At 34.6% G+C, this 16,140-nt stretch overlaps 2 protein-coding genes across 4 annotated transcripts; one reads left to right on the plus strand and one right to left on the minus strand.

Annotated features, from left to right (window-relative positions):
* Positions 1–348: 348 nt before the first annotated feature.
* On the minus strand, positions 349–2,679 carry LOC116193300 (anaphase-promoting complex subunit 10). 2 transcript variants are annotated; one of them, XM_031522117.1, is made up of 6 exons: positions 2,377–2,679; positions 2,200–2,260; positions 1,770–1,862; positions 1,592–1,662; positions 920–1,024; positions 349–781 (listed from the first exon to the last, which is right to left on the minus strand). In XM_031522117.1, the coding sequence occupies exons 1-6, from the start codon at positions 2,553–2,555 to the stop codon at positions 700–702; spliced, it is 591 nt and encodes a 196-aa protein (XP_031377977.1). In that variant the 5' UTR covers positions 2,556–2,679; the 3' UTR covers positions 349–699. The 2 variants fall into 2 exon arrangements, with proteins under 2 accessions (XP_031377977.1, XP_031377978.1); XM_031522118.1 differs by having other exon boundaries at positions 349–769; positions 2,377–2,676.
* A 9,480-nt stretch (positions 2,680–12,159) lies between these two features.
* Positions 12,160–15,675, plus strand: LOC116193243 (protein AE7). Of its 2 annotated transcripts, none has more exons than XM_031522051.1 (6): positions 12,160–12,517; positions 12,711–12,876; positions 13,743–13,848; positions 13,927–14,026; positions 14,756–14,801; positions 15,264–15,675. In XM_031522051.1, exons 2-6 carry the CDS (start codon positions 12,753–12,755, stop codon positions 15,371–15,373), a joined length of 486 nt encoding a protein of 161 aa, XP_031377911.1. In that variant the 5' UTR covers positions 12,160–12,517; positions 12,711–12,752; the 3' UTR covers positions 15,374–15,675. The 2 variants fall into 2 exon arrangements, with proteins under 2 accessions (XP_031377911.1, XP_031377910.1); XM_031522050.1 differs by having other exon boundaries at positions 12,508–12,616.
* Positions 15,676–16,140: the final 465 nt, after the last annotated feature.

Below are 16,140 nucleotides of genomic sequence, written 5' to 3' on the forward strand. Positions count from 1 at the left end.
ATTATTACAATTTGTGCATGAAAACTGTGTTTTGTGACACATTAAAGCTGACTACTTTCAAGCCTCCCTTTTAACCAAAAAACAAGGGAAAAAAAAGAAAAAGAAAAAAGAAGCTGACTACTTCAAGGAAGACAATACTATGGAAACTTCTAGCTCCTCAATGGCATTTCTTTTTTATCTGATTATTAAAGACATCAGCATAATATCTTCAAGGTAAACCAAACATATCATTGACATAAAAGATGGATATAAGGGGAAATTTTCTCAAATATAAGTGCAAAGGTGGCTTGGAGATGCAGCAAGGAAAAAAAAAAAAGAAAAAAGAACACGGAACTTTTTCACCGACCATAAACAGCAAAATCTGTTATTTTATATAATTTAGCAGGTTAAAATTTTCCAATGTATAAAATCAGATGTTGAACCGTCCAAGATTCTACAAGCACACACACATATATAACTTCCACTTACACAAGCAGAACAGTTAAAACACGAGGACAAGCAGAAACTTCGAAACTTCGAAACTTCTCAGAATTGGAGAAATATGTTCACGACATACTGCGAACTTACTTGGGTACCATTTTGGCTCACACATAACTTTAGTGGCGAATTTTGAGACTAAGACCCACACTTCCCGTGAAGCACACGCACGTCCCACCCATCTTCACCAACCCTTGGAGGTTCAGCAGGGTTACACTTAAGTTATCTCACAAAAGCATACGTATTGAGTTCTGTTGAGGTGAATTGAAATCGCTGGTGGGGTATTGGATTCCTGTAGGAAGATCTCCAAAATATGAAAAGACAAGTTCAAAGAATGGTGGAGTGCAAAACAATAAGGTGGTCATGTGAATAGTCAAAAAACAAAAGAAGAAATAAATAAAGGTAAAGTGCTAGAACTGATTTGCTGATAAATGATACTCACGGTCTAGGGCCGTAAACTTTGATCTGGCGCACGTGGGTATCTCTTCCATTTAGATGATTTGAAAGGACAGCTATTTGCAACATAAAAGTGTTCACAAAGGTTTCCCTGCCAAAGAAAAGGTAACTGTCACCTATCATAGACTGAAAATGCATGCCCACTTAGAACATTTGGAAAACAGCAACACAACACATGATAAGAAACAACAAACGAGAAAAGTTTCTAGTCTCATCAATTCATCTATTAAATACTATCACACTGTTGAATCCTATGTTAGTTCTGATGCAGAAGGGTATAAAGCTCAACCTATTTTTCTTAAAGATCCACCCTATCTTCTGAGCAGCTAATTCTAACCATCAAGTGTTCTGATTTCATATGTTCGAGAAGTTGGATTTTTTTGAAAACTCAATTCTGTAAGACTTTCTGATAACTAGCCGCATTAACTGGAGGACAGAAGCATCAACGACCAACCAATTGGCCTCAAAGGATACCTAACAGTGGACATCTTTGACAGAAAATCACCTTAAATTTAGAAATAAAAACAAAAAACAGTGAAAAGAAAAACTCAAACAGCTCTAGGTTTCCACAACACAACAATCATTGCTTCATGTAATCTTGTTGAAGAAGTTAATGATGTCTATGTGCAGGCAAAAAAAGCATAATGTGAGAGCGTACCGAGGATCATTTCCTGAAAGGGATATATAAACCCATCCAGTTGGCTTTACCAGTTCCACGCTCCTTATCTCCTAAAAACCATTTCGAGAAAAACAAAAAAGAAACTACGTCAGAAAAAATCTCAAGAAGACACTAATCAGTTTCAGTCTTCACAGCTTAGCCAACTGTAAAACCAAACCTTCAAATTGTGGAAGCCATCTCCAGCTCGAATGGAGACCTTACTCGGCGTATAGCTCTCGTCGAGCTTATAATCCACGTACAGGACAACCAGCTGCAAGTGACAGCAAAATCCATCAATTTGAAAAACTATGGCATATCACAAAAGGCAAACGATGTAAGCAACCCTCGACTGTATGTTAACTTTTTATGGGCAAGCAAGTGATGTATCATATATCCATATCGTAAAATGCTCCAATCTGCACGAAAATCGCATATTATTGATACAGCTACGAATCTACGATCCTCAATCCATCAATCAATTCAATAAAGATGCAGACTAATACATTAGACTGTCTCACCCAAAAACAAAAAGACAAAAAAAAAAAAAAGAACCTTAACTGAAAACAAACTTCGATGAAATTGTTGGAGAGGAAGGTGTAATGAATTACTTGGAGCTTCACTTTCTTCTGAAACTGAACATTCACCAAATGTGGTTGAGCACCGTCGGATCTACGAATCACCCAGAATAATATGAAAGCATATCAGAAAGTAAAGTTTTCGACTTTCAACTTTCGAGTTGAGGGAGTCAGAGAGAGGAAGAGTTGCCGGAAAGATGTGGAATTTACTGCCAATAGGTCTCGAGGTTGTCGTCACGAAGAGAAGAGACGCCGTTGCCGGACTTGCAGGAGCTCACACTCCACGCCGCTTTATTCCCCATCTCCCTCAGGTCCTCATCCACCGAGAGCACGGGACTGCCACCTGTCAGCTTCCCTTCTTCCTCTCCCTCCGACGACTCAGTCGCCATTAGAGCGGTCCCCCGACGATCACCTTCGGTGGAAATCTGCTACTGGCCCGACCTGCTTGACAGGCCGCACAGTGAGGAGCAGAGGGGCCGGCTGTGTCGCGGCTGGGGGATTAAAAGAAATGTTCCTATGAATTTACCCTATTTTAACGTCTGAGTCCTGTACGTTTTATTTTGACTTTTTTTCAATTCCAAATCGTGATTGACTGTTAATCGGTGTTGAAGTGGACATAAACGGCTTTAAATCTTTTTCACATATATTTAAAATAATTGGAGATTAAAAGAATAACAACCATAGTCCTAGAAATTTTTCATTTTTTAAACTTGAGTCCTATAAATTCAATTTAGGAAAAATAATTTTAAATCGTTTCAAAAAGTGACAGTTTTAATTCATTATGTACCGGCTATTAGTGGACGATGATGTGGACTTAACCCTGTGAAAATTTTTTAAAATTCCTTTTTTGATTTAAATTTTTAATTTAAAGAAATCAAGTAAAAAATACTTTTTGGAAAAATTTTAAAAAAATAAAATGTTTCAAAAATTTATTATAAAAATAGAAGAAAAAGTACAATAAATTCAAAAATATTAACATTAAATAAATTTACAAAAAAATCTAAAAATAAAAAGGAGGGGAGATTGGGAGGATTAGAAAGGGGAGCCCTCCTAGCCAGAGCCTCTACTGTCCTTGCTTTATTCGATATCTTAGTAATTACCTAACCCCTTCTCATTCTTCAACGAGTTTATCTTCGACTTTTTTTAAATTTTATATAATTATTTTTTTAATATTAATTTTTCTTATTTATTATTTTCCTAACTTTTAATTTTTCCGAATCTTTTAAATTTTTTTGAACATTTTATGATTTTTTGAATTTTTTGAATTTTATTATTCTTAAATTTTTTTAAAAAAATTTCTGTAAATTTCATTTTATGTAATTATTTTGAGTTTTTCCTCTATTTTCTAAAATTTTTAATTTTTAATTTAAATTATTTTCAATGTTTTTAAAAAATTTAAAAAATTAATTTTTTCATTTTTTTCTATTTTTATTTAGTTATGATTAATCTTATTCAATTTTTAAATTTTATTGATTAATTTTTATGTTTTTTTAAAAATCTTTTAGAATTTTCTAAAGTAACGTGCGATAATTAGTCTACGTGTGTCATATTAACTGCCAGCTGTAAGCTTTTTTACTACGCTAAGTCTATGTCGTCGTCAGTTAACGATCGGTTATAAAATGGACCAAGACTATCATTTTTTGAAACAATTTAGGATTGCCTTTTTTAAAATTGAACTCATAGGACTCAAGTTTAAAAAATAAAAAACTTTTAGGATTATCGTTGTAAATTTTTTAAATTTTCATATAGGTATTTTCAATACAAGTAGAAAAAATTTAACATTGTTTGCTTCCCTATCAACATGATTAATAATCAGTCAAGATTTAAGCAATAAATGTGTACCGGAGTAAATATTATAGTAAAAAAACCTTATTTAAAGAAGAAATCAAATCTCCTATATCTTGAGTTTGAATACTCTTTTGAAAATCTCAATATCAAAATATTAAAAAGGAGCCAAATCTTTATACTTATATAAAATATTTGGCACTTAAAGGCAATAATATATCAATATAAATTACCAAAAAAATTTTAATCTAGCCAATATATGCAATTTTAAAATGATAAGATTTTGGAAGCTCGTGGGATGGCAATATGAAGTTTATTATGCGCTATTTTAGTTATTTATTACGTTTTACAAATATTTTGTTATTCGTTTTTATTTTAATATCTATGTTCATAGTAATTTTATGCTGAATTTTTCATTAATTCTATATTAGATATGAGTTGCTTCTATTCTAATAATAAACTTAAATATTTGCGCCATTTGGTCATGATTCTAATTTAAACTCTTTTTTTTCATTTGGTTTCATATTCTTTTAATTTATGGATTATTAGTCTAAATAATACTCATGATTTTTCAACTTCTATTATGAGTGTACAATTAGTCAAATTGTATAAAAATTTAATATATTATTGCAACTAAAATGAGTTCAACTTAATACAAAAAGTTTTTTTATTTTATAATTCTATAATTTGTTTCAATTTTCTGACATATTGTAAAGCAATAAAATAATCGGGAATAATACGTGTTATATATATATATATATATAGAATTACATGCAGTCTAACTACCAAGTGATAATAACTCAAGAAAGGCAATGTTAAACTTGGAAGTGTGATTTGTATTTTTATTTATGAAAGTCATCATAAAGATGCAATTGAGGGTAATTTGGGATAATAAAAAATAAATAGAGTGTATTAGTCAATTAGGGGTGGAAATAGCCCAAGCCAAAAATTAATCATTTTAACTTTATATTTTTAAAGCTAATTAATGAACGTAACTTTTAACTTGAGGCATCACGCTGGTGGTACTATCCAATCATATGACCTTTTTGTCATACTAGTCTGGGGGTAAATTTCTATTATCTTATTATATCTTACACACAATTAAAGTTATATGACCTTTTTGTGATAAATATTTAAACTATTATAATAAATTATGAGAAATATTAATAAACTTTTTTTTAAAAAAAAGTAGTGTTAGATGTTGGATTTTGGGTGAGGAAGAGAGAGAGAGAGTAAAAGGGGGAAGTAGATAGTTATATTGCTGAATTTACAATTTCATCCTTAATTTAATGGCTTATAAAAATTGAAACATGTATATTGAGGGTATTTTGGGAAGATGAAATGAGTGAGAGAGCCTATTTCTGACTTTATATATTAATATAAATAACTTATCGAAATAAAAGTACAAAAGAACCCAAAATCTAGGTCCAGAACTCCACAACAGGCATTGGAGTTGGAGCTTTTAAGCAACTCCTAGTGGTACAATAACACTGACGGGGATTATTGGTTGATCGGTTCCAATATATCACCGGAAAAAATGATAATGTGAAAAAAAACATTTATGTAAAAAAAACACAAAATCATTAAATGAAAACAAACAAAAAAGTGATTACATAAATAAAAATAACAGTATCTAATTTTTTTTTTAACATTAACAATATAATTTGACAAGAGCGAAATAATAGTGAAAAGAAGAGATTATCACAAAATGAGATTTTCACAATAACCCCGATATAATGTGTGAGAATTTAGTCCAAATATGGCTTATCGCTCGCTGAACTGGGGTTATCACAAAATCAGATTTTGTTCAAATTGGTTTAGTTATCATTTGTTGAATTGACCACATCACAAAATGAGTTTTTCGCAATCACCCTGGTATTATCACAAAATCATATTTTCTCGATTATCCCATTACAATATGTGATAACATAGGTCATGTTTGATTACTCCAATTAAGTGTTGAAATTAAATTTTTAGCACTTAAATAGAATTAAGTTTGTTTGATAATACAAAATGAAAACTGACTTAATACAATAAGCAAGTCAAAAAAGTGCTAAATCATTAAATAATCCAACAGCTTAATCGTTATTTGTGTTGACTTGCTTAGTAATAGGCCATTTTTCAAATGGATTATTACGTCAAGTATCCCATGGTATCAACCGTGTCTCAAATATATCTCATGGTTTAAAAATTACCCAAAAAGGCTCATGGTTTACATATAGTTCCAAATATATCATGACGTTAATTTCTCCGTCAACATTTAACGGTGTTACTGGTGTGGAATGTAAGTGGGCCATTCTTGCTACTGCGGCTCTTTACTTGGGATAGATTTGAGAAAAAAATTAAAACCATAAAATAGATTTGAAAAAAAAAACTAAAAAATCATGTGATAAGTTTGGAGCCCACTTATGTTTCATTGATGGACAAATTGACGTCGTGTTATATTCGAAACAAGATGTAAATCATAAGCCATTTTGGGTAAATTTTTAAAGCATGTAATAGATTTGAAAAAAGGTAAAACCTGGCAATATGGCGTAAAAATTCCTTTTTAAAATATTTGCATTGATACCCTTAAACTTTTTCATATTTGCAAACGGTCCCATTTGCATTGTTTGCATAGAGAAGGAAGAGAGAGAAAAGGAGGGGTGTTGCGCGACAGGGCTGAAAGAGGCATCAGAGCTCTGTCGTCGGCAAGCACTAGTGTGGGCAAGGTCGCCAAAGACCTTAGACTATCAACACAGGCACCCATATCTCCTCTCTGTCTCTCGCTTCAAAAAGAGAGAGGAGGGATGAGATCTACACTACAACCGCCCATCGCCGGCAAGCACCGATGCAGGCGAGGTTGCCACCGACCTCTTTTGCATCGGCACTGGCTGGGAAAAAGTGCCGCAGCGATAGCACCGCGCCGATAATGCAAATCTTCTCCCCCTCTCTCTCTCTCGAAAAGAGAGGGGGAGTAGATCTAGGCTGCAATGGCTCGTATCCCGCCACCACAACCTCGACAATGTTGCTAAGACGGTTGTGGCCGATGTCATGGCAACCATCATCCCTGTCCTCGTCCCCATCTTTGATCGCAGATCTGTGCTTTTTTAAAAAAAAATGTATTTTCTTTTTCTTTAATTTTTATAATTTATATGTATGTTTAGGTCAAATGTTGCAAATACAAAAGTTATGGGGCTCTAAGAGCAGATAATATAAAATAAGCTAAAAGTAGTTTAACCTTTTTCAATCAAACAGAAGCATGGAACGCTAAATTATGTTCTACGGTAGAATGCAAGTTTGTAGTCCTTTCAATATTAAAGATAACATTTTGATTTATAAATCTTTCAATGACATCACAAATTTATCGGACCACATGTAAAGGGAAAAAAAATGGAGGGCAGCTCATGTGTCGATGACATGCCCCTAACTATTGACTAGTTAATAGATCGGTTCAACATTTTGACCTAGCCAAAAGGGGAAAAAAACACAAATTCGAAGGAAAAGAAGAACCTGGGGGGAGGGGTGGTTGGCCTCAGTACTGACCACCATCCCCACAGACGAGGTCGTCGTTGCCATTGGATATTGCGAGCAACCTCGACTAGGCGATGGTAAGCGGCATTGGGGCCACGACCGCTGCAGATCTTCTCACTGTCTCTCTCCTTGGTGAGAGTAGGAGATCAAAAGCGGTGGTGGCCCTAGCGCCAGCCCAACTGTTTTTTTAAATTAAAAAAACCTTTTTTTTAAACTTCATTTCAAATTTTTAATTAATAAATAAACAATAAATAATACTTATCTTAGATATATATTTTTTTGGTGAAATATTTTAGTTTGAGCAAATTATAATTCCAGGTAGAACTAATTTTTAAACCTAAAATTTTATGTTATTCAGAAAGCAATGTAATAGATTAATTAGTATTGTAATAGATTATGGTGTTACAATATGAAAATAATTTTTTTGGAAAAAAAATAGCCTGTATTGCACAGGAGTTGGACTTCCAGCAGAAAGAAAGAGAGAGGTAAGAGATCTAGGTTGATTCGAGGTTTGGGGGCATTAAACCGGCGACTCCGACCCCACTTACGCGGCCGTCGTGTCCATTAGTGAGGCACCTTCTCCATTCAATACTTGTTCTCCAAACAAAAAGAATTTATATTTAATCATTACGTACACATCATTATTTTCCGTGTGTTGTTATTCTTATATCATTATATGGTCCGAACTAGATGTTAAGTTGGTTCAAACTGTTATGATCATTACATGATCAATTCTTACGCTTTAAACATTGGCTCCACTCTGAAATGTTATTCGCTTCAACTAATATGCTCAGTAGAAAAATAATACGCCAATTATAAGTTAATATGGGCCAACTGTGATACTCATTCTAACTAATGTGTTTTTGTATAAAGTCATATCGTTATGCTTCATTTTAACAAACAAGATATTTATATAATTGACTTCATTGATTTAATAATTCATAATTGAAAATAAATATTTAAACTAAAGTTTAAATAAATAATTGTTAATAAATTTAAAATGAAATAATTAATTATAAATTATGATAAAATAAAAGTGAAAATAAAGTTATTTTTTAAAACTAAAATAATTATTTAAAATAAAAATCCAAGATAAAGTTATCTTACAAAATAAAAATTATAATATGATTAAAAGATCAATTTTTAAAACTATGAAATAAAAAATAAAGCAAAATAAAAATCCCTAAATAAATTAAATAAGTACTTAAAAATATCTGTAAAATATTTTTAAAATAATTTTCGATAAATGATTCTAAATATGATAAATAAATTTCTATAACATAATAGTAAAAACAAAGTTCGAGGTTCCATGCGTCGGATCGAGTTTTAAAAAATAAAATAGAGTAAAATACCACTGTCGCCCTCCACTTATTCATTAGCAACCGTTTTTGCCTCTGACATATTTTTACCACCAATTAGCCCTAAACGTTGGCATTTTGTCTACTATTTATACCATTTTGTTAACTTCTGTGATAGAAAATTCATAAACGGCGTTACCTTTTCCATCACTTTTTCATTACGGAAAGGTATAAATGTTAGACGGAATGCCAACGTTCGTGGCTAATTGATGACAAAAATATGTCAGGGGCAAAAACGGTTGCTAATGAATAAGTGGAGGGCGACAGTGGTAGTCTACTCAATAAAATACTTATCAAATATATACTTAGTTAAAAAAAAAAAAGACTGACAAGCCACTTTCTTTACAGTATGGTATAATAAATTTTTTTCTTTGGTAGAAAGGTATAAATTATAATATAATTAATATAGAAAATATCTATTAATTACATAAAATTAAAAAAAAAACTGATTTTTTTTTAAAAGGGTTGCACATCTGCCACTGTTGAGGAAAGGAGGGTGTGGTGGTGGCCCCCCTGACGCCAGCAACCACCCCCTCATACCTATTCGTCAAAGACATCAGAGGTCATCGATGACCATGTCTGGGAGTTGGTGGCTAGTGTCGGTGCCACCACCCGCTCGATTTTTTCTCTGAATCGGTTTAATAAACCGCTTTGCTATATCGGTTTAGTCACCACTGACGTGTCATACTGTGATTAGTACATGTGTCGGGATGTATCTAGACGTTGTGGCTGGAAATTGTTATTTAAATATGAAGAATCACAAATACTGGGGGAGGGCAAAATATGTAAATAATGAACGGATGAAATTAATATTCTACCATGAGATTTCATGGCTAAAATTAATATGCTACCATGGAACGCAAGTTAGCTTTCCATCATAGAATTACCTCAAATAGAATTCACTTATTTTATTAAGCTTTTAATCTATTAAATGCTTAAAATTTCAACACTTAATTTTTAGCATATAATTTTAAGTCCAAACAAACGCACATTTAGTTTAAATTGGCTTAGTTATCACTTGTTGAATTGAGCTTACCACAAAATGAGATTCATTTTCGTTATAACCATAGTACAAAATGTGATAACTTAGTTCAAATTAGTTTAAGTAAGTTCTAGTTATCACCGGTTGAACTGAATTTATTACAAAATGAGATTTTCGTGATAATCCCAGTATAATGTGTGATAACTTAGTTTGTCTGGGGTCGAACCCGATTGACAAAATGTGAATAGTTAGATTACTTTGTGATACTCGGGAGTTGGAAGGAGTCGCAACTATACCGTTTTAATAGGTTGGTAAGTCACCTATCAATTCACTATAAGGTCACGCCACTAGCATCCTATGGATTAAAATGATCGGTCTTGAACTAGAAATCCAAATTTGGGAACCCTATTATGATTTTATGGCTCGCACCATGGTCTTGCCCAGATCGGTAGCCATTGTAATCTTAAATGGTATATATTTTTGTAACGTGTATATATATAACGAATATATAAGCAAAATGGTATAAAATAAACGAAATAGGCCAAGTGGACCGGGCTTGGCCCAATACTTTAAGAAACCAAGGGGTCCAAAGGCCAACGGATTTATAACAAAAAATGGGCATAGAACCCAAAAATGGAAAGTGGGCCAGTGCCCTTAGTTTAAGGAAATTCTAAGTTCATTTCTCTAAATCAATTCAATTTTATTTCATTTTTCAATTTTATTGGGTCAAGTGGATGAATTCATTACCCTGTTTGACACCCAAGAGACTAGAGAAACCTAAGACCCCTTCTGATTAAGTTCTAGACTCATCTGAGTGGGTTGGTTAAAGGTCATGTTTACGTGTTAAGCAGTTAGGACATTAATTATACAACTAAACATGCAAAGGGACTCCAATTCGACTCTTAGACGCGCTAGACCCCAGACTCATTCATGCCCGATTCCTCAAATCATCCCCAGTACCCGTGAGCTCTAGTGGCTAATTAATCAAATTTCCCCGAACATCCAACAGATACTTCTTGTTGTAAATCACCTCTTTTTTTTTTGGGCTGAATAAAAGGCCGAGAGGGGTGAGACCAGCGTAGCAACCCCCCTCTGGAGACTAGAAGGACTCCACAGTCGCCATGAAATATTCCATTCACCTGAATGGGTAAAGAACTCGATGAGACATGGCCCACCTAGGTCACCATGACCTCATCAAAGCTCACAGTGGATCATAACAGCTCATATAGGGTAGAAGACAAGAGTCTACTAACGCAAGCGCTTTCGTGATTAAGTCGAGTTTCGACTCTTTGACCTCCTCTTTGGAAGACGAAATCCGTTATCAATTGAGTTACCACCTTAGTGGTGCTGTAAATCAAAGGAGGATCGGGGTCTTTTCATAATTTTTAGCAGTTCTGGGAGATTTTTTTTTTCTTGAAATTTCAGGACCACCAGAGACACTGGGCAATATCAGCCAGCTGACGAAGTGGGCGAGTGACACAAAATCGAGTATTATTAATCAACCAAAATTTCACTCTTACAATGAGAATAAATTGTTATTTATAGACTCAAGACCTGAATATACTAGAAAACAAGCAATCTTCCTATATCTATGAGATTCCTTATAATACAAGAAACTCGTTAACACTAAGATTCTTAAAGTAGTATAGGAAATAACTAGATATTCCTAAATCTAATGGATAAAATATAATACGAAAAGATAGTAAAGGAAATAAAGACAACCCTAAATATTTTCCACGGAGAAGATAAATGTAAGTTATTTCATTGTGTCCATATCCATATTTTAGTGATTAAGTTTTTTTTTTTACCTTCTTATTTGTATTATTTCATAAAACAAATAGCGAATTTTTTTCAAAAAAGTTATATGAATTTGTTCTATAAAATTTTCACGAAAAACTTTAGAAAAATATTTTTAAAAGAAATAAAATTTTAAAAGTAAAAAATGAATTAAAAATAGAAAGGGTATAATATTACATTACTAAATAATAAAAATTGAAAAAATGAATTAAAAATAGAAAGGGTATAATATTACATTACTAAATAATAAAAATTGCAAGTTTAGATAAGAAGTTTTGATGGAACACGCAATAGGTGCAGGTATTGTAGTGAGAGGTCAAGAGTCTAAAACCACTCTCATCTCAATTTTATTAGGCAAACATTGTTTTTATTACAAAAAATATAATTATCGATTTGTCGAGAAAATTGTTGAAAAACTTTTAAGTAGTTTTCTAATGGAATATTCATTTGTTCATATGAAGAACACAAATTTTTTTATAGCTTATAGTATTATTACGATATTAGAAATTTCAATATAACATCTTATGAGATAAGAATAATCCGGTGTTCGCACCCACAAACTCGTGGATCCTACATCCACCACTGAATATAGATCCTAAGCCGGCCGCCGGCATTTCGTGGCGAAGCATCAACTAAAAATAGTTTGAGGGGTAATTCGTAAATTGCAGATAGTTAAGGGGCGAATTTGGAAATAAAAGAAGAGCCCACCGAGTCGTTCCCATTTCCCCGGACCCATCAAACCCTGTCTTCTTCTCCTCAGGGCCCGACCGACGTCTCGCCTTGTTCTTCACCTCCAAAATCTCCAATCACCAGATTTAGCCTCAAAGATTCGAAATTTGCATCATGCCCCACGAACCCATCTAAAAATTTTGCATCTTGTCGGTAGAGAAATTTCGATCCGAGAGCACTGTTGAAGGTCAGTACCCTTTCATATGTAGGCTGCTATTGGAAATTCCGCTTTTTGTGCGCTTAATCTGAACCCTGCTCTGCTATATGTCCTTATAATCACTTCATGGTTGAGTTCTTTGTTTGATGTTAATCAGTGTTGCAGCTTCTCGTGTTTCGACGGTTCTTAACCTGTCTGATGAAGTTTGTTTTCTACTGGACAGAGAGAAGGGAAGGGAAAACAGGCATTGGCTTTGTCCATAAAGATGGTTTCCGGGCTTATAAATGCGAACCCGGTTGTGTATGAGAAAAAGGAGCGAAGGGTTCGGAGTGCGCCCGCTAATGTCGATGAGTATGCGGTGGAACCGATCGATCAGCTAGAGATATTTGATATCCTTCATTGTTTAGTTCAAGATTGTTATGTGGGAATTTTTAATTCATATGCTCACGAGTTGATGAAAAAATGCATAGAGGTCTTGCATTAGGAGGCGTGCTCCGGCCGGTGGCGGATATACAATTATCTGCAACCAGTGGTAGCAATCTGCTCGCGGACAGAACTTCTTTCTTCCACAGTTTACGAATCCTATGATGCTCATCTTTTTTGAAGTTTTAATCAGGTTACTTGCATACATCTGCTTCCTGGATTATAAGTGGTGGTTGTTAGTTTGGTTAAATATGCTTATGGAGAGATTGTATGGTTATATATGCACCTAGTCTTCAGCTTGCTGTCATTGTTTCTTAGGATTGTAGGTAGGGGATGCATTTTGTGCTGAGCTAATCCTAAGAACCAGACTATGGACTTATGGTTATTGTGTATGAAGTTAAATGTTCAGTCAGTAATAGCCCTTAATAGAGAGAGTTGCTAATTTCAAGTGATTCTTTTGTGAGGAAATGCTAGCTATAGAATTTATTCACAAGGTTGGGGTTGCAGAATGACATGAACGATAGGAAAAGAAAGATATCTCTAAGGAACAGGAAAGGGGATGGAAGTGCATAATTTATTGGGATAGTTAATCTCCTGTAATTGACTATTTGAATAGTATGTGTGGGTTGAGGGGAGACCCGAGACAGTGGCTCGCATGATTTCTTGTGGTGACTTTTGTTCTTGCTTCAGTTAGACTCGTTCCTGGATTTGGAGTCGGCACGAAACTTCTGTTTTCAGTGAACGTCCGCAAACTTGAGGAAGAAAATATATGTATTGAAGTTTTCTGGAGAGGCTTGAGCCGTGTAACAGCTGCTTTCCTTAATTTTCATACACCATCTCAGAGATATAAAGGATCCAGAGCATCCATACTCATTAGAAGAGCTCAAAGTCATATCTGAAGATGCAATCGAAGTAGATGATTCAAATAGCTACGTCAGGTGAATGCTATTTCCTTGATTCTCCTTTCTGTGTACTATCTGCCCAAAGTCCGGCTTCTGACAGAATGCTCCTTTTAGGATCACTTTTACTCCCACAGTGGAGCATTGTAGCATGGCGACAATAATAGGCTTGTGCTTGAGGGTAAAACTTATGAGGAGCTTGCCTTCTCGATACAAGGTATGTCTTCTTCCTCGGGGTTTGATGATCTTGATGCAAAACTCACTTTTAATCACTTGCCTTAACTCATTGAGGGATGGACACTGTTTTTCTAATGCATAGTCTTTCATAGTTCACGCGAAGAACTAGGCTATATAGAACTGAACAGAGATGATATAAAGAAAAAATTCCTTCTCTCATTGAGAGCACATTCCTCTTTGGGTAATGGAAAATTTGTTCACATAATTGCTGGTGGCATGTTTCTGTTGGTGACAGCATGCTGATAAGTTTCCTAGTGAGTAGTCAATTAGTTCTTACACTGAATATTTCCATTTTAACATTGACATATATCAGTGACAATAAATGATTGGAACTGCTAACAATACTACTTTTGGGGCTGGAGTTTGTTGAACCTTGCTTGGATAGCGTGGATCTTTACATTTGTTAGTATTTTGTTTTTGAATCACTGGTTCCACCTACCATACATCAGTACATGGCTGTTTTTGTGGGCACACTTGCTGTCACACTTAAAGAAGATGCCATGTATCTTGTGCTCCCAGATAGAGGAATCCTTTTCTGATAATTTACTTGCTCCAATTACTTTCATTTCGGTGTTTCAAGGAAGCCAGTCATTGCATCTTTTTTTTTTCTTTTTCGGTAAAGAGTCATTGCATCTTTTGAATCCCAAGAAATTGTGGTAATTTTCTTCGAATTTTGAGCTCTTTGATAATCTGTACACCTTTTGTGCAGGTGGATATAAGGATAGCACCAGGAAGTCATGCAACTGAAGCTGCAGGTCTGTCACTGAGTTTCCCCGTTTTCATTTGTGTGAAAATGCACCTTAGAATAATGCATTTTTATTTATTAAATGAGGATAATGTGGAAGGAGCTACAGTTGCTGAGTGAAAAGAGTTTGGAAAAAGAAATTACTAATTTTTTACCAATGTGTCGTCCGGATAGGCTAGAAGTGAGGAGTGCATCTATGCGCTATCTACACCATTTGACACCAAGTTCTGCATTTACATTATCAGTATATCTATAGACGTGATAGGAAGTCTTATACATTACACAAGCAACATAACTACTACTCTGAAAAATATGATTTAACTTATTGTGATTTGAACTGGTAAAATGATAACTCATCATGATTTGAACGTGATTTATGACACAATTATCTAACTCAGTCATCCCGGTGATGGCTTCATATGTTCTTTGAGTATTCTCATGATGAAGTTTCTCTTGTTTTGGGAAAATGCAGTGAATAAACAGCTAAACGACAAAGAGAGGGTCGCAGCAGCTCTGGAGAACCCAAACCTTGTGGAAATGGTTGACGAATGTCTCGCCCCCACGTATGGCTTTTCCAATTAAACTCTTATGCCGAATTTAATGTAGCTTGGTAGCTCTACAAAGCCTCTTCCCTCCCGCTCTCACAGTCATAGTTTTAATCCTCTTTGGGCACAAATCTCCCATGCAATTTCAGTGACATAGCTGCACATAAGTTTGAAAGAGTAGCGTTATTTGTGTTTGTGAGTTTAGCTGAATTTCGGCCATTTCTTTTGAGTTTCCTACAGTCAATTGAGTTTTGATTTCATATGCATGCAGTGCACAGGAGTAAAGATGTTTGTACCGAGTTATTTATAAATGGATTACGTGAATTTCGTTTAAATATAGCCTCGATACTTTTACAGAGGATTGTTCTACCAAGCAGGATCTATGCGTTGCTTTTTCCGGAAAATCTTTTCCTCTCCCATGTGCTTGTATTAACCAGAAAACGCCCTAATGCTGCCTTTTGGCAGTCAGGATAGAGGTTAGGATACGATCAATTTTGACACGATAGTCACCGGACAGGATAAATAATTTGGATTCAACATCAAGAGACACCGAAAGAAATAACACCTGCCTGGTGAGTATTCTCGGCTATCGCTGGATTGACATTGCCATGGCTATCCCCAGTCCATGAAACCAGGCTTGGCCCTGGGTAAGGCAGTACTTCTTAGCTATCACTACAGCGCACAGACTACACCCACCCGACACTCCGCAAATTGTAGACGCTTCGAATCCGATTGCAAATCGAACCTCAATCCTAATCTGATTTAGAGCAGTTATATCATAATCATGTGCAATGCAAACTTGCT

Source organism: Punica granatum, chromosome 1, assembly GCF_007655135.1.
Source record: "Punica granatum isolate Tunisia-2019 chromosome 1, ASM765513v2, whole genome shotgun sequence".
NCBI classification, from domain to species: domain Eukaryota; kingdom Viridiplantae; phylum Streptophyta; class Magnoliopsida; order Myrtales; family Lythraceae; genus Punica; species Punica granatum.